The sequence below is a fragment of the Microcebus murinus genome, chromosome 16 (genome assembly GCF_040939455.1).
Source record: "Microcebus murinus isolate Inina chromosome 16, M.murinus_Inina_mat1.0, whole genome shotgun sequence".
In the NCBI taxonomy this organism is placed as follows: domain Eukaryota; kingdom Metazoa; phylum Chordata; class Mammalia; order Primates; family Cheirogaleidae; genus Microcebus; species Microcebus murinus.
The window spans coordinates 18,118,529-18,140,615 of NC_134119.1; the positions used below are offsets into that span (position 1 = coordinate 18,118,529).

The window sequence follows — 22,087 nt, forward strand, 5'->3', positions numbered from 1 at the left end:
GAATAATGCAGTTTGATTATTGGAGTCTATGAAGATTTGTGAGAGCTTTCTGAATCACTAAATTACACATTTTAGACTGATTGTAGAGTCATGGTTCTTTGTAAATGAGTGGTTCCCATCCATAAGATTATAATTCACATTACCATATTTGCCCAGATTGCTCATTTCAGAGTGTTTTTCTCTGTAAGAACTTGCAGCAGCATTTGCAGCTTAGCTTATTAAAACTTTTAATTACTCCATCTCAGTGCAAGTCTCAGTAGAGTGTTGTTTCTTTTTGGTTTGAGCTCTGTTGCTGGGGCTAGAGTGCAGTGGTGTCATCATAGCTCACTGTAACCTCAAACTCCTCAATCCAGCGATCCTCCTGCCACAGCCTCCCAAGTAGCTGAGACTACGGTGCGTGCCATCTCCCCCTGCTAATTTTTCTATTGTTTTTTTAGAAATGGGGTCTTGCTCTTGCTCAGGCTGATGCTTTTTGTTTTATACCCCTTTAGACCTGCTTTACTATAAATTGAGGTGGGTATAATACAATGAAAATGCAGTCCTTTAATATAGGGACATTTGACACTATTATTTTGTTTAATATTTTTCGAGTGTTTATCTAATGCTTAGTGTGTTTCAGGCACAGTTCTAAATACTTGAGATATATTGATGAATGAACAAAGATCCCCCCATCCTTATGAAGCTTACAGTTTATAAGGGGAAGACAGAAATAAAACAACACATACAGTATATAAATTATAAATTATATAGTATTTTAGGGTGTAGAAAATAAATTAAAAAGATAAAAAGAGCAGGGTGGGTGGGATTGGGAATACTGGGTAGGGGAGTGCAGTGTGTTGGGATGCATTCTTAAATAGCAGGGATATTTGAGCAAATGAAGGAATTGCCATTTGGGAAGTAGAAGAAGATCCAGACAGGGAACAGTCAGGGTGAAGTCCCCAAGGTAGGAACCTCCTTGACATCTTAGTGGTTTACAAGAAGCTTGAGTAAAGTATACAAGGGGCAAGAGGTGTAAGAGGTCAGGAGGATCATATCATGTGGAACCTAGTAGATTCTTGTAGAGACTCCAGTTTTTACACTAGAGAAGACTTGCAAGAGAAGAGGAATGCCATTATCTCACTTGTGTTTCACAAGGATTTTATGGGCTGGTATGTTGAGAACTGACTGAAATCAGGGGGTGCAGGGAAAGGCAAGCACAGTAGTGAGGCCATTGCAACAATTTGGGTATCAGATGATGGTGGCTCAGACCAAAGTGGTAGCAGTGGAGGTGGTAAGAAGTGGTCAAATTCCAGATATATTCTCAAAGTAGTGTCAGTGGGACTTTCAAATGGATTCTGGTGAATGTTTTCTAAAAGCTTTTTGCTTGGAGACTCAGAGGAGTGCTTGAGAGAAATTTGAATTGGTACTGCATTGAATGTTTTGGAAAGTGATTTTTTTTGTCATATCAGTATGGTCTTTAACAAAAACTTGTGCTAAAATAATTTCAAAAGCGGTTAAATGATGTTTTGTGTGACCTACTAGACAGAAATTTTTGATATTAAGGAAAGGGCAGATATCTAGTATGCTTATCTATAAAATGACATCCAAATATTCACCTTCCTATGAGTATTTAAAAATGCCTAAAGTATTTCAAAACTTGCATAGCCAACAACAGCAATTTGATTTTATTTAGAATCAAAGCTATGAATGTTTAAAAAATGAAAAATAAAGCTAAGAATATTTTATAAAATGCCACTGATTCCAGGTACTAGAATTGAACCCAAAATGACCAATGGGAGTGCTGAGCATACTAGATTCACTTCCAAACTTCTGTCTTGATTATTTAGTTTACCACTTCAACTTCTTTTTTACATTTTCACATGAACAGGTTATTTCTTTTATCAAATTCTTTTTCTAGAAGAAGGAAATGCCAAAAATGCCACCAGGACAGCTCAAATCTGCATCCAAGTTCCTATTTCAGTTATTCTAGCATTTGAACTTTATGTGACAGCTTTTCTTTGCTGTAGTTTTCATTTGGTACAAGAGTAGGAAAAACTATTTTCCATTCTTAGAATCCTTTAGAATTTTTTAAAAATAGAGTTTTAAAGAGGTAAAGTTGTTTGTTCTTGTTGACCTTTTCTCCTCTCTTTTTTCAGTGCTCCTTCCATCCCCACCTTTGTGTGTACTGGAAAACAGTTTAGTTTAACCATTTAGTTTCCCATTGAAACCATTTGGATGTGTTTCCAATGATATACTTGGATTTCATTTTGCTGGTCTGTCACTGGTCTTATTAACAATAAAATCTTAAGACTTCAATATGTATTACTTTGAGTTTTTAGTATTGGAATGATTAGAAGAACAGAAACAAAAAATAGGGAGTGGGAAACTAACAAGTAGGCACCAGTTCAAGGAACCCATTACTAGCTGGCTGAGAACTTTAAAAAGTTGGCTATAGAAGATGAAGTGATTGATTATTGTGGTAACTGCTTGCCATTACTGTTTGCTTAGTCAAATTACCTAGGGCACGGGGTAGTTAATTATCCTACATGCTATTCGAAATCTTTGAAAATAAGTCTTTTCTAGTTAGCTAGCAGTGTCCTTTTATTCACATTGTTATGTTAAAACCTCCTGTGTAGGGCTTAAAAAGTTTCTTTTGGGAGTACCATAGTACTTTACTTACCACAGTGAAAATGATTCTGAGGGTATGTATATATTTCTATTATATCAAGGCTTAGATACATGTAAGCATACATGTTTGGGCATCTCTAGATATACCCACTAATTTCGGGCAGATCCAGGTATTCTGTTAGGCAATAATACCAAATCTGAAGACGTTCACTTAATCTTAAACTCTCTTAAACTGATTAAATAGATATTGTGACATAAACTGAGAACCATGTTAATCCAAGATAAATCTTAATGTTTTCTACAGGGAAGTCAACTATTTTTACTTCTTATTGAGTTTTGCCTGTTTTACTTGTTAGTTATTACAAATGATATCATAACATTTCCAATTGTCAAATTTTTGATTTGTTGAAAAATTTGAAAGAATTGAAGCATTTAGCCATCTTATTATTTTGAGGTAAATCTGGACTTATGTCTATATGCAAATTTTTTTTTCCAATTTCCTTACCATATCACTTTTTTAACTTTATTCAATAAATAGGAGATGACAGTGTGAATTTTTAAAATAATAATTTTTCTGTTAGCTTTTTAGTTGGAGAAGGAGCCTACAGATGGGCAGTAGATCATGGAATACCCTCTTGTCCTCCTAACATCATGACCACAAGTGAGTAAAAACTTTTAAAAATTTAAGCTATATGAGTACATATACCTTAAAGTGTAACATTTTTTTCTCTTATGACCCATGTAGTACAGATATTTAAGGAAGAAAGCTTATATGTTGAAATAGTTAAAAGATACGTAGGAAGTTATTTGATTTTAAGTGACCTTTATATTCCTAAAATCTTTTCATTGCATTCTCATGCTTTTATAGAAGTATTGGTGTAAAAGATTCCCTTTAGATTACTTAAAATAATTACTATTAATAAAATCATAATATCACCCTCCAAAGAGAGAGAGAGAGAGAAAGAGAGAAGAAAATACAGTCCAACATTTAATTGTTCTTGAGCTGAGGGGAGGAAACTTTACAGGTACAAATGCAAGGGAAGGAAAAACAAAGGTGTGACTTCATAGGAGTTAAAACTGAAAAACACTTGTCACAAATACAACATTGGGATATATCTTTAATTTATGAAGAAGTTTACTTTAATTCAACTTAATGAAAAACACAAATGCAAATAATAGCCCAATAGAAAAATGGTGAAAAGTCTTAAGTAAATAATATAACATAATTAATAGGGAAATTCAAATTAAAATGAGTACATGTTAAATTTGTTCCCTATTAATTTTTGAGAGAGTTAAAAAATATTACTCCTGGTAAGTGTGTGGTGAAATGAACATAATACATTGTAGGTAAATTTAAATTGGCAGAGATTTTGGAGGATAGCTAAGTAGTATAGGTAAAAAGCTTTAAACTTGTTCTGCTTCTAGGATCTGGTCATTGGAGATATAGACAAAGATTTATGTAGAAGGGTGCTCAGTGCCATATATGATAAACTCAGAGCCAATATCATTCTGAATGGGGAAAAACTGAAACCTTCCCACTTAGCTCTGGAACCAGGCAAGGATGCCTACTATCCCCACTTCCATTGAACATAGTGCTGGAAGTCCTTCCTAGAGCAAAAAGACAAGAGAGGGGAATTAAAAGCATCCAAATGGGGCCAGAAGAGATCAAACTCTCACTCTTTGCTGATGATAGAATATTATGTCTAGAAAACCCCAGGGATTCAACTAAGAGACTCCTTGGATTGATAAATGAATTCAGTAAAGTCTCATGATACAAAATTAATACACACAAATGAGAGGCATTCTTATACGCCAATAATAGTCAAACTGAAACTCAAATAAAAAACACAGTACCTTTTACAATAGCCTCAAAGAAAATAAAATATCCAGGTATATATTTAACAAAAGAGGTGAGAGATATATACAGGGAGAACTATGAAACACTAAGAAAAGAAATTGTAGAAGATGTAAACAGATAGAAAAATGTACCTTGCTCATGGATTGGTAGAATTAACATTGTTAAAATGTCATATTACCTAAAGTGAGCTACAGAATTAATGCAATCCCCATCAAAGTACTAGCATCATTCTTTACAGATTTAGAAAAAATCTTTCTATGCTTTGTATGGAACCAGAGAAGACCTCGTATAGCCAAAGCAATCTTAAACAAAAAGAACAAACTGGGAGGTATCAGTCTACTAGACTTCAAGCTGTAACTACAAGGCTATAGTAACTAAAACAGCTTGGTATTGGCACAAGAATAGAGACATAGACCTTTGGAATAGGATGGAGAATCCAGAGGTGAAACCATCTGCATATTGTCATGTAATATTTGACAAAGCAGACAAAAATATACACTAAGGGAAAGAATCCTTTTCAGTAAAGAGTGCTGGGAAAACTGGATAGCTACATGCAGAAGATTGAAACTGGATCCCCACCTCTTACCTATTACAAGAATTCTAGATGGATAATAGACTTAAACCTAAGGCATGAAACTTTTAAGAATCCTAGAAGAAAATGTGGGGAAGACTCTTTCAGACATTGGCCTAGGCAAAGAATTTATGAAGAAGACCCCCAAAGCAATCATAGCAGCTATAAAAATAAATAAATGTGACCTCATCAAATTAAAATGCTTTTGTACAGCCAAGGAAACTATCATTAGAGTGAATAGACAACAGAATGGGAGAAGATATTTGCTCTCTAGATATCCGATAAAGGGCTGATAACAAGAATCTATCTAGAACTCAAAAAAATCAACAAGAAAAAATCAAACAACCCCATCAATAAATGGGCAAAGGACATGAACAGAAACTTCTCAAAAAGAAGATAGAATAATGGCCAGCAAACATATACCATGTTTCCCCGAAAATAAGACAGGATCTTATATTTATTTTTCCTCAAGAAAACACCCTCAGGCTTATTTTCAGGTGATGTGTTATTTTTTTTAAGTACAGTACAACAATCTACATTTTTTCAAATATAGTTAGGTCATCTTCTTCTGGAACATCATCATAACTCTCCAAACCCCTAATTCTATCCTGAATTTCTTGCGACTCTATTTCCTTTAGAACTATTGGCCCCAACTCTCATGTTGAGCCATAGAGCTCTCATGGGGCAGATGAGAAGGGCTGCTTGATGAAATGCATGGGTTGTGCAGATATGCTGCATAGCCACGCCCATCACTAGGTCTTATTTTTGGGGTAGGGCTTATATTGCACAAATGATTAGAAATCTTGCTAGGGCTTATTTTATGGATAAGTCTTATTTTCGGGGAAACACGGTAAAAGAATGCTCAGCATCTCTAATCATTAGGGAAATGCACATCAAAACCACAGTGAGATATCACCTAACTCCAGTAAGATTGGCCTGTATCAAGAAATCCCAAAGCAACAAATGCTAGCGAAAATGTGGAGAGATGGAACACTCTTACACTGCTGGTGGGACTGCAAATTAGTGCAATCTCTGTGAAAAAGAATTTGAAGATACCTTAAAGACCTACAAGTAGAACTACCATTTGATCTAGCAATACCACTATCAGGCATCTACCCAAAGGAGCAAAAGTCATTCTATAATAAAGACATCGCCACTTGAATGTTTATGGCAGCACAATTCACAATTGCAAAGATGTGGAAACAACCCAAGTACCCGTCAATCCATGAGTGGATTAATAAAATATGGTATATGTATACAATGGAATACTACTCAATTATAATAAACGATGGTGATCTAGCACCTCTTATATTCTCCTGGATAGAGCTTGAGCCCATCGTCTGAAGTGAGGTATCACAAGAATGGAAGAATAGGCACCACATGTACTCGCCATCAAATTGGCACTGACTGATCAACACTAAGGTGCTCACACAGTAGTAATATTCTGTGGGAGTTAGGGGGATTGAGGGTGGGTAAACTCACGACTAATGGAAGCAGTAAGCATTGTAGGTAGGGAAAGGGCACGTCTCAAATCATGGTTGGGATGTGGCAAAGTCATAATATATAACTAAAATGTTTGTACCCCTATAATTTCCTGAAATAAAAAAATCAAAATAAATAAATAAATAAATAATAAACCTCTCTGTGAAAAAAATAAATAAATTTCAAAGAAAAAAAGTTTCCTTTTGCTTTCCCATAAAAAAAAAGAATATAAAAAATTTTGAAAAAGTCTTATGCCCAACACAGAGGAATGTGAGTAAATAAATGATCATATTTTCTTATAATAAAGCCTTATGAGGCCGGGTGTGGTGACTCACGCCTGTAATCCTAGCACTCTGGGAGGCTGAGGCGGATGGATCGCTCAAGGTCAGAAGTTCGAAACCAGCCTGAGCGAGACCCCGTCTCTACTAAAAATAGAAAGAAACTAATTGACCAACTAAAATATATATATACAAAAAAATTAGCTGGGCATGGTGGCGCATGCCTGTAGTCCCAGCTACTTGGGAGGCTGAGGCAGTAGGATTGCTTGAGCCCAGGAGATTGAGGTTGCTGTGAGCCAGGCTGATGCCATGGCACTCACTCTAGCCTGAGCAACAAAGTGAGACTGTCTCAAAAAAACCCGAAAACCTTATGAAGTAACTAGAAATCGTTGTGAAGACTCACGTCTGATAATGATTAAATGTAATGACTGAAAAAAAGTGAAAAAATGATGTTATAAGTATGTATATGTATTAGATGTCTGTTTTTAAAAAGAAATTGTAGCTACATATTTGCATAAAATGAGAAAGAAATATTAAAAACATACTAATTAAGTTAAATGTTTATTTTTACCGGTGTGATTTGTGAATATAATTTAAATGATCAAATGAAAATATGAAGAATCATAAGGACATGATTATATTTCATGTAGAGTATATAAAGCTCAGCTCCTAATAATATTCTAAATGAATTCTAAATGATATTCTAAATGAATATTCATGTAGCTGAAAGTTGTCATATAGGGAGGCTGGAGTGAAGAGAAATGTGTGTGTGTGGCAGTGAAGCAGGAATATGAGAGTTCTAAATTCTCTTAGTCCCCATCACTAATTCTGCCTTACAGTCTTTCCAGTGGAACTTGTTTTAGAGTTATTATGAGACAAACAAATCAGGTCGTCTGCCAGTTCCATTTTTTCTCTTGGAGACATGCCACCTTGCACTTTCCAATTTAGTCTTACTAGGTCTGCTGTGTAGCTGTCATCCTGGACTTCACTTTACCTTGGGATTCTCTTTGCCGCTCTCCAGTATCAGATCCTTTGTTTCCTGGATCTCATGTGTTTTTCTTTCTTGTTTTACTCCCTATTTGGTATGTGTGAGACTGGAAATCATATTCCCTTGGGTTTTTGAAGAAATTATTCTCTTATCATCTAGTTTCCAGTCTTGCTATTTTGTAAGATTCCCAGTTCTTGTGGTGTATTTTTTCTTTTGGAAGGAAGCTCTTAATTCCCATGTTTGGATTATCTTTAAATGAAGCATCTTGGGGCAGGGTTTTTTTTTTTTTTTCACTCTATACTGAGTACTTATTTTATACTTTCACAGCCTAGAAGTTCAAGTGCTTCAGTTTTGGGGAAATTAAAACAAAATTATGGGATAGTTTATTCTTCCATATTTTCTCTGCTTTATTTTTCCAGTTTCTATTACTTAGATGCTAGATATTGTGCTCCAATCTCCTATATCTTTTTTAAAAATTTGTTTTTTCTTCTTTTTAAAAATCTCTATCTTTTGTCCTTCTAGGAAATTTCTTTAATTTTACCTTCTAAAACCTTCTACTTCTGATGACTTTATACTTTTGGTTTTCATATTTTTAATTTCAAGAGATCCATCTCCGATTAATGCCTTTAAAAAAAAATAGTGTCCTGTTCTTTCACGAATGTAGTATTTTTGTTTGTCTTTCTTAGCATAGTACAGTTTATGATTTGTTCTTATCTGCTGTTTCTGCTTCTTGTGTCTTACTTTGGCTTGCTTGTTTGTTTTGGACCCTGATACATCTTGACAAATTTTCTCAACCATCTAGTGACCTTCTGCTATTTTCATATTCATGAATGAGGCACTTAAAAGCCAAAAGCCATTTTTGTTTTTTTATTTCGATAGATTCAGGGGGTACAAGTGTTTTTTGTTACAGGAAATGAAGTCATTTTAAAGGCCATTTTCAAGGTTTGGGTGTGAGGGCAGATCCTGATCTCAAGGTGGGTTGCATGATCAGGCTTTTTTTTGAGACAGTGTCTTGCTCTGTTGTTCTGGCTATAGTGCAGTTGCATCATCATAGCTCACTGAAACTTTAAATTCCTGGGCTCAAGGGATCCTCCTGCCTCAGCCTTCTGAGTAGGTGGGACTATAGGCACATGCCACCATGCCTGGCTGAATTTTCTTTTCTTTGTAGAGATGGGGCTGGTGAGGGGCTAGAATGGTGTCTTGCTCTTGCACAGGCTGGTATTGAACTCCTGGCCTCAAGTGATCCTCCTGCTTCGGCCTCCCAAAATGCTAGGATTACAGGCATGAGCCACCTTACCTGGCCTGATCAAATGTTTTTGTTGGGGGATCTCCCAGTTGTTGCTCCAACAAAACCTTGTCTGTGTGTTTTTCTTTTTGATCCCCCAGAGAGAAATCTTCCTAGTTGTCTCAGGGCAATAGCCAATATTCTTGTTACAGAACAAGGAATGGGGCTGGAGGTCTCACCTTTTCTATTTCACACTTTTATATAAATCTCTGTTTTCAGTAGACAGCATGGTACTTGCCCCCAGCTGTGTCTGATGTCCACTAATTTGGGGCCTACCTAGTTCAGTCTCTCCAAAGAGTAAACCTCATATTTTCTCCAAGCATGAGGAGAGATTTGTGTATTTAGATGTTTCTTATTGACACTTTCTTCCAAATTCTCTTAGTTTTAGTCCCAACCTGGCTTTCAGAGATACCAGATGCCTTGTATTCCAAGCTCTTCTGATGTTTCTTTGGCAGGAATTAGTTTAATTTTGCAAAAGACTAGTTTGCTTTGTGATGTCTTGTGTATCAGACTTTAGGGCTTATATCGTCCTCTGCTTAATTAGGTACTGTTTGTCTACTTGCTTTCTATTTTCTGGAATAGTATTGATATTGCCGTTAGCATTGTCATCCCTACTTTGCATTCCTTGTATTTAAACCCTTTTTCCCCCTTAAATTTCTTTTTGGTAGAGTTTCAGTAGGATGTGGAGATAAACTTATATGTTTAGTTTGCCAGTTTCACTTCAGATCATTTACATTAAAGGGTGTTATAAAATGGCTATTACTAGATTTTACAGGATGACAAAAATATTTCTGACTGTACACTAGTATTTTGTGTTCAGAACAAGAAAAAGATCATATACCATAGGTTTCTTATGACTTATGTAATCAACTAGCAGGAAATGTTCTCTGAATAAATAAGGTATTTGAAAGTATAGTGATGTATGAACCTAATTTTTACAAAAAAGAATGATATTGACCTATGGTGAATTTAAAAGGAGAAATGCCAACTACTTATAGATTGAAAAAAACCCAGATACCATCCTATATTAGGCTACTTGTCTAATATTCAATAAAAATTAGTTCGTATATTAGTGTTAGTAAATGATGTGCTTTATTCCAGATTACCCTTTTGGGAGACATAATTTATAGATTTTTAATCCCCTTGATGATTATGAATTTCTATCTGGCACCATTCTTTTCAGCTTGGAACTTCCGTTACCATTCCTGGTAGCATGGATGTGTTAGTGAAAAATTCTCTCAGCTTTTATTATCTAAAAACTTTATTTTGCCTTTGTTTTTATATTTTTCCATTTCTTTAAAAAAAACACTATTGGGGTTTTGTTAGGGGTTACATTTAATCTGTAGATAGCTTTGAGTACTATTGACATCTTAACAATATTAAATTTTTCAATCAATGAACATGGGATGTCTTTTCATTTATTGGTGTTGTGTTTAATTTCTTTCAGCAATATTTTGTACTTTTCCATGTGTCTTTTGCCTCCTTGATTTTAGTTCATTCCTAAGCATTTTATATGTTTTGATGCTATTGTAAATGGGATTGCTTATGTAATTTTTTTTCGGATTGTTTATTATTAGTTTATAGAAATGCAACTGATTGTTGAGTGTTGATTTTGTATCCTACACCTTTGCTGAATTTGTGTGTCTATGTGCAATCTTTAGAATTTTCCAAGTATTAGATCACATCATCTGTGATCAGAAATACTTTTACTTCTTCCTTTCTAATTTGAATGCCTTTTATTTCTTTTACTTGCATAATTGCTCTGGCTGAGACTTCCGGTACTATGTTGACTAAAAGTGATGAGAGTGTGTTTCCTTGTCATGTTCTGATATTAGAGGAAAAATTTCAGTCTTTAACCAGTGAGTATGATGTTAGCCGTGGGCTTTTGACATATGGGCTTTTTATGTTGAAGTATTAATAGTTGCTTTCTATTCTAAGTTTTGTTCAGTGTTTTTATCATGAAAGGGTTTTGAATTTTGTAAAATGATTTTTCTGTATTAATTGATGATCATCTGCTTTTTCTTCCTTATTCTGTTATGATAGTATATTACATTGATTGATTTTCATATGTTGAATGATCTTTGCTTTCCAAAAATACATTCCATTTAGTCATAGTGTATGCTCCTTTTAACATGCTTCTTAATTCAGTTTGCTAGTATTTTGTTGAGGAATTTTACATCAATCTTAATAAAAGATATTGGTTGATAGCTTTCTATTCTTACGGTGTCTGTGTGGTTTTGGTTTCAGGGTGATACTGGCCTCATAGAATGACTTAGGAAGTATTTCCTCCTCTTTAATTTTTGGTGTTAGTTCTTTAATTATTTGGTAAAATTCTTCAGTGAAGCTATAAAGCCCAGAGATTTATTTGTCAGGAGATTTTTGATTACTGATTCAGTTTCCTTCCTAGAAAATCAATTTAGATTTTCTGTTTCTCCATGTTGCAGTCTTCATAGGTTTTGTGTTTTTAAGATGTTAATTTTATTCAGGTTATACAATTTCTTGGTGTATAGAAATTTGATACTCTCTTATAATACTTCTTATTTCTGAAAAATTAATGTTAATATTCCCATTCTAATTTCTGATTATAGTAATATGTCTTCTTTTTTTCTCAGTCATATTAGCTAAAGGTTTTAAATTTTGTTAATCTTTTTGAAGAACTAATTTTTGGTTTCGTTGATTTTTCTCTATTTTTGTATTCCCTATTTATGTCATTTTGATCTTTATTTCCTTTGTTATGCTAGCTTTGGGTTTAGTTTGTTTTTCTTTTTCTAAATCCTTAAGTTGTAAAATTTGGCTGTTGATTTGAGATCTTTTTTCTCCTTTTTTAAAATTTTTTTTTTTGTAGAGATGGGGTCTCGCTGTGTTGCCCAGGCTGGTCTTGAACTCCTGGCCTCAAGCGATCCTCCTGCCATGGCCTCCCAAAGTGCTGGGATTACAGGCTTGAGCCACTGCACCCAGCCTCTTCTTTTTTAATGTAAGTCTTTATAGCTATAAAATTTCTCCTACCTTGCTTTTGCTGTACTGCATAAGTTTTGATATGTTGAATATTTGTTCCTACTTACATCTAAATATTTTCTAATTTCCTTTGTTACTTCTTTCTGTGTTTTGTTTAATTTTAACAAAATTAAGTTTAATTAAGTTTAATCCACAAATCTGTGAATTGTCCAGTTTTCCTTTTGTTATTGATTTCCAACTCTATCCTATTGTGGTTGGAGAAGGCACTTTGTATGATATCTGTCTTTTAAAATCGATTGAGATTTAATTTGTACTCACACTTGGAACATTTTCCACTACTTTGGAATGTGGATTTTATTGTTTGAATAGAGTGTTCTATATATGTTTGTTATATCTACTTGGCTTATTGTGTTGTTTAGGTCCTCTGTTTCCTCACTTATTTTCTATCTGGTTGTTTTATCCATTATTGAGAGTGGAACATTGAAGTCTCCAAAATTATTATAGAATTTTCTATTTTTCTCTTCAATTCTGTCAGTTTTTGCTTTATATATTTTTGAATCTGTTATTAGGTATATAAATGCTTATAAGTGTTAAATCTTGTATTCAATCTTTTATTACTATTAATATAAAAACTTGTCATTTGTTTCTTGTAAACTGTTTTGACTGAAAGTATAATTGTCTGATATTCATATAGCTATCCCATTCTCTTTTGGTAACTATTACTATATGCATGGAATATCTTTTCCCTTCCTTTCATTTAACCTGTTTATGTCTTTTGGTATAAAGTAAGTCTCTTCTAGACACAATATGTTGGTTCATGCTTTTTAATTGATTTTGCCAATCTCTGTCTTTTTTTTTTTTTTTTTTTTTTTTTGAGACAGAGTCTCGCTTTGTTGCTCAGGCTAGAGTGAGTGCCGTGGCATCAGCCTAGCTCACAACAACCTCAAACTTCTGGGATCAAGCAATCCTACTGCCTCAGCCTCCTGAGTAGCTGGGACTACAGACATGCGCCACCATGCCCAGCTAATTTTTTCTATATATATTAGTTGGCCAATTAATTTCTTTCTATTTATAGTAGGAATGGGGTCTCGCTCTTGCTCAGGCTGGTTTCAAACTCCTGACTTCGAGCAATCCGCCCACCTCAGCCTCCCAGAGTGTTAGGATTATAGGCATGAGCCACCGCACCTGGCCAATCTCTGTCTTTTGATTGGAGAATTTATCTCCAATCAAATTACTTTATATTAAAGTAATTACTTTATATTTAATTATTGATAAGGAAGAACTTCTGTTGTTTGCAGTTTATTTTCTATATGTTTTATAACTTATTGTTTCTTACTTTTTGTATTCCTGTGATCTTTGGTATTTAGTATTTTGGGGGAGGGGAGGTAGTGAAATGTTTTCATTTTCTTTTGCATATATTGTCTTGCTATTTTTTTGTGGTTAGCATGGGAATTACATTTAACATTCTAAAATTATAACACTCTAATTTGATTTATGCAAGCTGAACTTCAGTAGCATACAAAAATCTGTTCTTATGTAGTTCTTTCTCCTTTTCCTTTTGTTATTGATGTTACAAAATTACATCTTTACCCATTGCCTGTCCAAACACAGACTAATAATTTTTTTTTTTTTTGAGACAGAGTCTCACTCTGTTACCCGGGCTAGAGTTCTGTGGTGTCAGCCTAGCTCACAGCAACCTCAAACTACTGGGCTTAAGCAATCCTTCTGTTTCAGCCTCCCAAGTAGCTGGGACTACAGGCATGGGCCACCATGTCTGGCTACTTTTTTTCTATATATATTTAGTTGGCCAGTTAATTTCTTTCTATTTTTAGTAGAGATGGAGTCTCGCTCTTGCTCAGGCTGGTTTTGAACTCGTGACCTTGAACGATCCTCCCTCCTTGGCCTTCCAGAGTGCTAGGTTTACAGGTGTGAGCAACAATGCCCGGCCAAATTTTTTAATTCTTTGGTCTCTAAAACCATGTAGAAAACAAAATGTAGAGTTAGAAACCAAAATAACAATGATACTAGCATTTACATTTGTCATGAATTTACCTTTATCAGAGATCTTTATTTATATAGTTTTGATTTCTGTTTAGTATCCTTTCCTTTTAACCTGAAGGATTTCCTTTAGCATTTCTTACATGGTAGGTTTAGTAGAACTAAACTTAGTTTTTGTTTACCTGTAAGTATGTTAATTTGCCCATTTCTGAAGGGGAGTTTGGCCAGATCTAGGATTCTCCGTTGACAGTTTTTTTTCTTTCAAAGTTTGATTATATCAACCCATTGCCACTGGTCTCTTCAGTTTCTGATGAAAAATCTGTTTATAATCTTATTGGGGATCCTTAGTGTATAATGATGTGCTTTCAAGATTCTATTTTTGTCTTTGGCCTCTGACAGTTTGATTATAATGTACCTTGGTATAGGTCTTTGAGGTTTCCAAATTGGAGTTTGTTGAACTTGTTGAATGTTTATATTTCATGTGTTTTCTCAAATTTGGGAAGTTTTCAGCCATTATTTCTTCAAATTTACTCTCTTCCCCTTCTCTCTTTATTTTCATTCTGGGACTCTACAGTGTATATGTTTGCAAATCTATGCAAGGCCCTAGTGAGACCAAAAACTTCTCAGAGATAGATTTTTTTTCTCTTTTCAATCTTTTCTTCCTCCTCCTCCTCCTAATCCTCTCATACTCTGCAGTGATCCAAGGCAACATTGCCTGCAGGTACTTGCTATTGAGTTAGAAGGAGGAATGGACTTAGTTCTGAATCAATCTTACTCTCAGGGTATTAGCCCTTTAAATTCTCAGCTTGTTGTAGGGAGCATCTACTATAAAACTCTCCACCTTTAATAGACTCTGGGCTTTACGTATGTCTTTCCTTGATGCCAATAAACCAAACACACTCATGCTATGGTTGGCAAATGCTCCTAGTACAACAATACCTTTAGTCCTCAGTTTACCCCCAGAATTTAGCTTGGTACTCCTTGTAAGATTTTTATGCTTTGAAGGTGCTATTTTTATGTTTCATCCAGCATTTTTAGTAACATTCAGTGGGAGAATAACTCTGAGTAAGTTAGTCTTCCATTATCAGAATACTTCAGAAACTTCTTCAGTATTGTATTCCAGGTCAAAATTTATCTTACCAGCTAAGTCTGATTGGCTGTTAAAAACTGTATATCAAGTATAAAATTTTTGATTTTATTTATTGATTAATTGATTGAGCTCTATTTGTTTTTCAGATCTGTCTAGTCATTTTATTGTCCTTTGCTCCTTAGTCATATTTCTTTTATTGCTTTGAGCATGAACATGTCTTATATTCTGTATCTGCTTATTCTAGTATCTGAGGTCTTTTTGCAGGTCAGTTTGTGCTTTTTGGTATTTGGCTGAATTCTGTTCTTTTATATATTCTTGGTAATATTTTGTGATTTTTTTTTGAAACTATGGGCACATGTTAATTGAAACATGGCAATTCTGTGAGGTCTGGGTAAGTTAAGGTGTGTGTGTTTTTCTAGGAGTATTTGCATGTAAGTTTGGAGGCCTTTAGAGGCACTGTCATAGTGTAATCACTTTTTTTTTTCTAGGTTTCACAGGTAATACAAATTCTCCTTTCAGCGTGTCCAAATACCTTCCTTAATCTTGAATTTACTAGGGAGACATTTCCTCTTTTTGATCTGGAGCCAAGGTCGAGACTTGCAAGTTTTCTGTTTCTTTGTGAATAGTGGCTTTTTCTTTTTTCCTTTCACTGGGTATATCAACCTTTGAGGCTCCTTCCTTTTTTTGTGGATAATCTCCAATATGTTTTCTCATGCTGAATTGTTCCCGTGTTTCATCTCTTGTCTCTTGTGCATAGAGACTTTCAAAATCACATTTTGAGGTGGCATGCATCAACAGATGTCCCTAGGTAGTGTCCACCTCCAGGACTCATTTGTTTCTCTGGGTTTGATCTTTTTCTTAATTTTTATACCTTAGGTTATTTATTGCTCTTGTTCTCCTTCTATATCAGTGTACTTTGAAAAGACTTTTTAAACCCTTAATTTAACATTCTTAAGGATTTTGTTCTGGGAAAGCTCTTCAGGATATCACATTTGCCATGTTATCGTAATATTTTTCAAATGTTATTTTAAATGTTTCTTTTATAGGATTCAGTTTAGCTGCATTTAAAAGAAACAAGAGGAAACTAGAACTGGCAGAAAGGGTGGAAACAGATTTCATTCAACTAAAGAAAAGAAGACAATCAAGTGAAAAGGTCAGGAGGTGTTTGAAATATTAAATAATTAATGTAATTAATGTATCATAATGATAATCTCTAACCTGCATTTATATATATATATATATATATATATATATATATATATATATATATAAGCTTTAGAACATGAGGATTCAATAGAAATCTAATGCATGCCACATATCTACTTTAAAGTTTTTCAGTAGCTATATTTAAAAAAAAGTAAAAAGAAACAAGTGAATTTAATTTAATTTATTTTTTAAATTATTATTTTAAAATATTAATGGGGTAAAAATGTTTTTATTACATGGATGCACTGTAAAATGCTGAAGTCAGGGCTTTCAGTGTGCCCACCACCAGGATAGTGTTCATTGTACCCAGTAGGTAAGTTTTTAATCCCTGATTTCCCTCCCATCCTCCCCACTTCTTAGTTTGCAGTGTCCTTTATGTCTTTCTGTGCCTGTTTGTAGTCATTGTTTAGCTTCCACTTACTAGTGAGTTTAGTTCCCACATATGTTGTTTGTTTTTCCATTCCTGAGATACCTCACTTAGGATAATGGTGTCCAGTTCCATCCATGTTGCTGCAAATGACATTATTTTATACGTTTTTAGGGCTGAGTATTACTTCATGGTATACATATACCACATTTTCTTTATCCGCTCAAGAATTGATGGGCACTTAGGTTGATTCCACATCTTTGCAATTGTGAATTGTGCTGCAATAAACATTTGTATACAGGTGTCTTTTTGGTAAAATGATTCTTTTCCTTTGGATAGATACCTAGTAGTGGGATTGCCAGATTGAATGGTAGATCTACTTTGAGCTCTTTGAGGAATTTCCATACTATTTTCTACAGAGGTTATACTAGTTTGCAGTCCCACTAACAGTGTATAAGCATTCCTCTCTCTGCATCCACGCCAGCATCTGTTGTTTTTTGACTTTTTCATATTGGTGATTCTGACAGAGGTAAATAGTGATGCTGAACATTTTTTCATATGTTTGTTAGCCATTTGTCTATCTTCTTTTGAAAAATTCTCTTCATGTCTTTTGTCCACTTTTGAATGTGATTTTTTTGTTTTGTTCTTGCTATTTTGTTTGAGTTGTTTATAGATTCTCGATGTTAGTCCTTTTTTGCATGTATAATTTGTGAATATTTTCTCCCATTTTGTAGGGTGCCTGTTTCTGTTTTTTCCCCATTTTTAAAAATTAATTAATTAGTTAATTAATTAATTTATTTTTGAGACAGAGTCTTGCTCTGTTGCATGGGCTAGAGTGCCGTGGCATCAGCCTAGTTCAAAGCAACCTCAAACTCCTGGGCTCAAGCTATCTTCCTGCCTTGGCCTCCCGAGTAGCTGGGACTACAGGTGTGCGCCACCACTCCTCGTTAATTATTTTTCTATTTTTAGTTGCCCACCTAATTTCTTTCTATTTTTAGTAGAGATGGTGACTCGCTCTTGCTGAGGCTGATCTTGAACTTGTGACCTCAAGCAATCCTCCTGCCTCGGCCTCCCAAAGTGCTAGGATTACAGGCATGAGCCACCACACTCAGCCTAGGCTTCCTGTTTATTCTGTTGACTATTTCCTTGGCTGTGCAGAAGCCTTTTAATTTAATTAAGTCCCATTTATTTGTTTTTGTTGCTGCTGTATTTGGCTTTAGGGGTCTTAGTCATAAATTCAATGCCTAGGCCTATGTCTCAAAGAGTTTTTCCTATGTTTTCTTCTAGCATTTTTATGTTTCTTGCCTTACATTTAAGTCTTTAATCCATCTTGAATTAATTTTTATATATGGCAAGAGATATGGGCTTTGTTTTGTTCTTCTATATATGGCTATCCAGTTTTTCCAGCACTATTTATTGAACAGGGTGTCCTTTCCCTAATGTATGTTTTTGTCTTATATGTCATAGATCAGTTGGTCATATGTATTTGGTTTTATTTCTGGGTTCTCTATTCTCTTCCATTAGTCTGTGTTTCCACTTGTTTACCAGTACAATGCTGTTTTGGTTACTATAGCTTTGTAATATAATTTGAAGTCAGGTAATGGGATACCTCTGGATTTGTTTGTTTTGCTTAATATTGTTTTGACTAATCAGTGTCTTTTGGTTCCAAATGAATCTTAGGATTGTTTTTATAGATCTGTGAAATAAGATGTTGGTATTTTTATGGGAATTGCATTGAAGCTATAAATAACTTTGGGTAATACGAACATTTTTTTTTTTTTTTTTTTTTTTTTGAGACAGGGTCTCACTTTGTTGCCCAGGCTAGAGTGAGTGCCATGGCGTCAGCCTAGCTCACAGCAACCTCACACCCCTGGGCTCAAGTGATCCTCCTGCCTCAGCCTCCCGAGTAGCTGGGACTACAGGCATGCGCCACCATGCCCAGCTAATTTTTTCTATATATGTATTAGTTGGCCAATTAATTTCTTTCTATTTATAGTAGAGACGGGGTCTCACTCTTGCTCAGGCTGGTTTCGAACTCCTGACCTCGAGCAATCCGCCGCCTCGGCCTCCCAGAGTGCTGGGATTACAGGCGTGAGCCACCGCGCCCGGCTTTGAACATTTTAACAATGTTGATTCTACCAGTCCATGATAAACATGGGATGTTTTTCCATTTGTTTGTGCCATCTGTGGTTTCTTTAATCATTGTTTTGTAGTTCTCCTTGCAGAGATCTTTCACCTCCTTGCTTAAGTGTATTCCTAAGTACTTTATATTCTTCATAGCTATCGTAAGTGGTATTGAGTTCTTGACTTGACTCTGAGCTTTGACTGTTATTAGTATACAAAAATCTACTGATTTGTGTACATTCATTTTGTAACTTGAGATTTTGCTGAATTTATTTATCAATTCTAGGAGTCTTTTAGTAGAGTCTATAGGGTTGTCAGGATACAAGATTATGTTATCTTCAAACACAGATAGTTTGACTCTTCTTTCCTGATTTGGATAGCTTTTGTTTCTTTTTCTTGCCTGATTGCTCTGGGTAGGACTTCTAGTACTATGTTGAATAGAAGTGGTGACAATGGGCATCCTTGTCTTGTTCCAGTTCTTAGAAGAAATGCTTTCAGTTTTTCCCTATTCAGTATGATGTTGGCTATGGGTTGTCATATGTGGCTTTTATAATTTTCAGGTATGTTGCTTCTGTGCCTAGTTTGTTGAGGGTTTATATTATGATGGGGTGCTGGATTTTATTGAATGCTTTTTCTGCATCTATTTAGATGATCATATGGTCTTTATTTTTAATTCTGTTTAAGTGCTGAATTACACTTACCGATTTATGTATGTTGAACCATCCTTGCATCCATGAGATGAAACCCATTTGATCATGGTGAATTATCTTTTTAATGTGCTGTTGAATTCTATTTGCTAGTATCTTGTTGAGGATTTTTGTATCAGTGTTCAGAAGGGATATTGGTCTGTAGTTTTCTTTTTTGTTGTTGTTGTATCCTTTGGTATAGAGGCGATACTGGCTTTGTAGAATGGGTTGGGGACCATTTCCTTCTTCTCAGTGTTGTGGAATAATTTCTGTAGGATAGGTACCAGTAAGTATAGTAGAATTTGGCTGTGAACCCATCTGGTCTCAGGCTTTTTTTGTTGGCAGATATTTTATTACTGACTCAAGTTCACAGTTCGTTGGTCTGTTGAGGATTTCTGTTTCTTATTGATTCAGGATTGGGAGGTTGTATGTTTCCAGGAATTTATCCATTTTGTCTAGGCTTTCTATTTTTTGTGTGTAGAGCTTTTATTAGTATTTGTGGATATTTTGTATTTCTGTGGTATCAGTTTTAATGTCTCCTTTCATTTCTGATTGAGGTTATTTGTGTCTTTTCTATTTCTGGCTAATCTGGCTAGTGGGCTATCAGTTTTGTTTATCTTTTCAGCAAATCAACTTTTTGTGTAAGTGATCCTTTATACTGTTTTTTTGGTTTCCATTTCAGTTAATTCTACTCTGAGCTTTGTTATTTCTTTTCTTCTGCTGGCTTTTGGTTTGGTGTGTTCTTCTTTTTCTAATTCCTTGAGATGTGATATTAGTTGATAATTTGAGATGTTTCTGTCTTTTCAATGTAAGCATTTAAGGCCATGAACTTTCCCTGTTGTATCGCTTTTTCTGTGTCCCATAGATTTTGAAAACTTGTGTCCCCTTTGTTGTTCAGTTCTAAGAATCTTTTGATTTCCATCTTAATTTCATCTTTGATCCAAGGATCATTCAGCAGCAGGTTTTTTAATTTCCATGACTTTGTGTGAATGTGAGAACTTCTTTTTAAATTGATTTCTAGTTTTATTCCACTGTGGTCTAAGAAGATACATGATATGATTTTGATTTTTCTGATTTTGCTGAGACTTTTTCATTATTGTTGTAACTATTATGGTGATCTGTAATAATTGATCTTTGAAATTATTATTATAATTGTTTTGAGGCTCCATGAACTGTACCCATATAAAACAGTGAACTTAATCAATAAATGTTGTATGGGAGCTAACTGCTCCACTGACCAGCCACTTTCCAGTCTCTCTCCTATTCCTCTGGTTTCCCTATTCCCTGAGACACAACAATATTGAAATTAGTTCATTTAATAGTTTTACAATGGCCTCTAAGTGTTCAAATGAAAGGCAGGGTCGCATGTCTTTCACTTTTAAGTCAAAAGCTAGAAATGATTAAGGTTAGTGGAGAAGGCATATAAAAAACTAACATAGGCTGAAAGCTAGGCCTTTTGTGCCAAATAGTTTGCCAGACTGTTAATGCAAAGGAAAAGTTCTTGAAGGACATTGAAAATGCTACTCCTGTGAACATACAAATGCTAAGAAAGCAAAACAGCCTTATTACTCATATAGAAAAAGTTAGAGTGAGTCTGAATAGAAGATTAAACCAGCCACAACATTCTTTCATGCCAAAGTCAAATCCAGAATAAGGCCCTCACTCTTTTCATTTCTGTGATGGCTTAGAGAGGTGAGAAAGCTACAGAAGAAAAGTTGGAAGCTAGCGAGGTTGGTTCATGAGGTTTGAGAAAAGAAGCTGTCTCCATATCATAAAAGTGCAAGGTGAAGCAGCAAGTGCTGGTACAGAAGCTGCAATAAGCTATCCAGAAGATCTAGCTAAGATAACTGATGAGGGTGGCTGCACCAAACAACAGATTTTCAGTGTAGAGGAAAGAGCTTTCTATTGGAAGAAGATGCCATCTAGGATTTTTATAGCTAGAGAAGAGAAATCAATGCTTGGCTTCAGCAGACAGGCTGATTCTTTTGTTTGGGGGTTATACAGCTGGTGACTTTAAATTGAAGCCATTATTCATTCACTTTTCTAAAAATCCTAGGGCCCTTAAGAATTATGCTAAATCTTTCCTTCCTGTGCTCTATAAATGGAACAACAAAACTTAGATGACAATACATCTCTTCATAGGATGATGAATATTTTAAGCCCACTGTTTAGATCTACTGTTCAGAAAAAACGATTCCCTTCAAAATATTACTGTTCATTGACAATGCACCTAGTCACCCAAGAGTTCTGATGGAGATGTACAAGGAGATTAATGTTTTCATGTACATGAACATAACATCCATTCTGCAGCCCACAGATCAAAGAGTAGTTGAGACTTTCAAGTCTTATTATTTAAGAGATACATTTTGTAAGGCTATAGCTATCACAGATAGTGATTCCTTTAATGTATCTGGGCAAAGTAAATTGAAAACATGGAAAGATTTCAACATTCTAGCTACCACTAAGAACATTCGTGATTCATGGGAGGAGGTCAAAATATCAGCAGGAGTTTGGAAGAAGTGGATTTCCACTTTTGTGGATGGATGACTTTGAGAGACTCAAGACTTCAGTGAAGGAAGTCATTACAGATGT

The 22,087-nt window shown here is 34.9% G+C and overlaps 1 protein-coding gene across 4 annotated transcripts in view; it reads left to right on the forward strand.

Moving 5' to 3' along the window:
• The window catches only part of TASP1 (taspase 1), a 311,116-nt gene that overhangs the window by 58,266 nt on the left and 230,763 nt on the right, over positions 1–22,087 (forward strand). For all 4 annotated transcript variants that reach the window (XR_001158012.3, XM_076010922.1, XM_012780832.3 and 1 more), the window contains exons 7-8: positions 3,189–3,268; positions 16,159–16,265. Coding sequence is in view for 3 of the 4 variants with exons in the window: in XM_076010922.1 (XP_075867037.1) it covers positions 3,189–3,268; positions 16,159–16,265 (187 nt within the window). In the remaining variant the exon portion in view is untranslated. The remainder of the gene's footprint in view (positions 1–3,188; positions 3,269–16,158; positions 16,266–22,087) is intronic.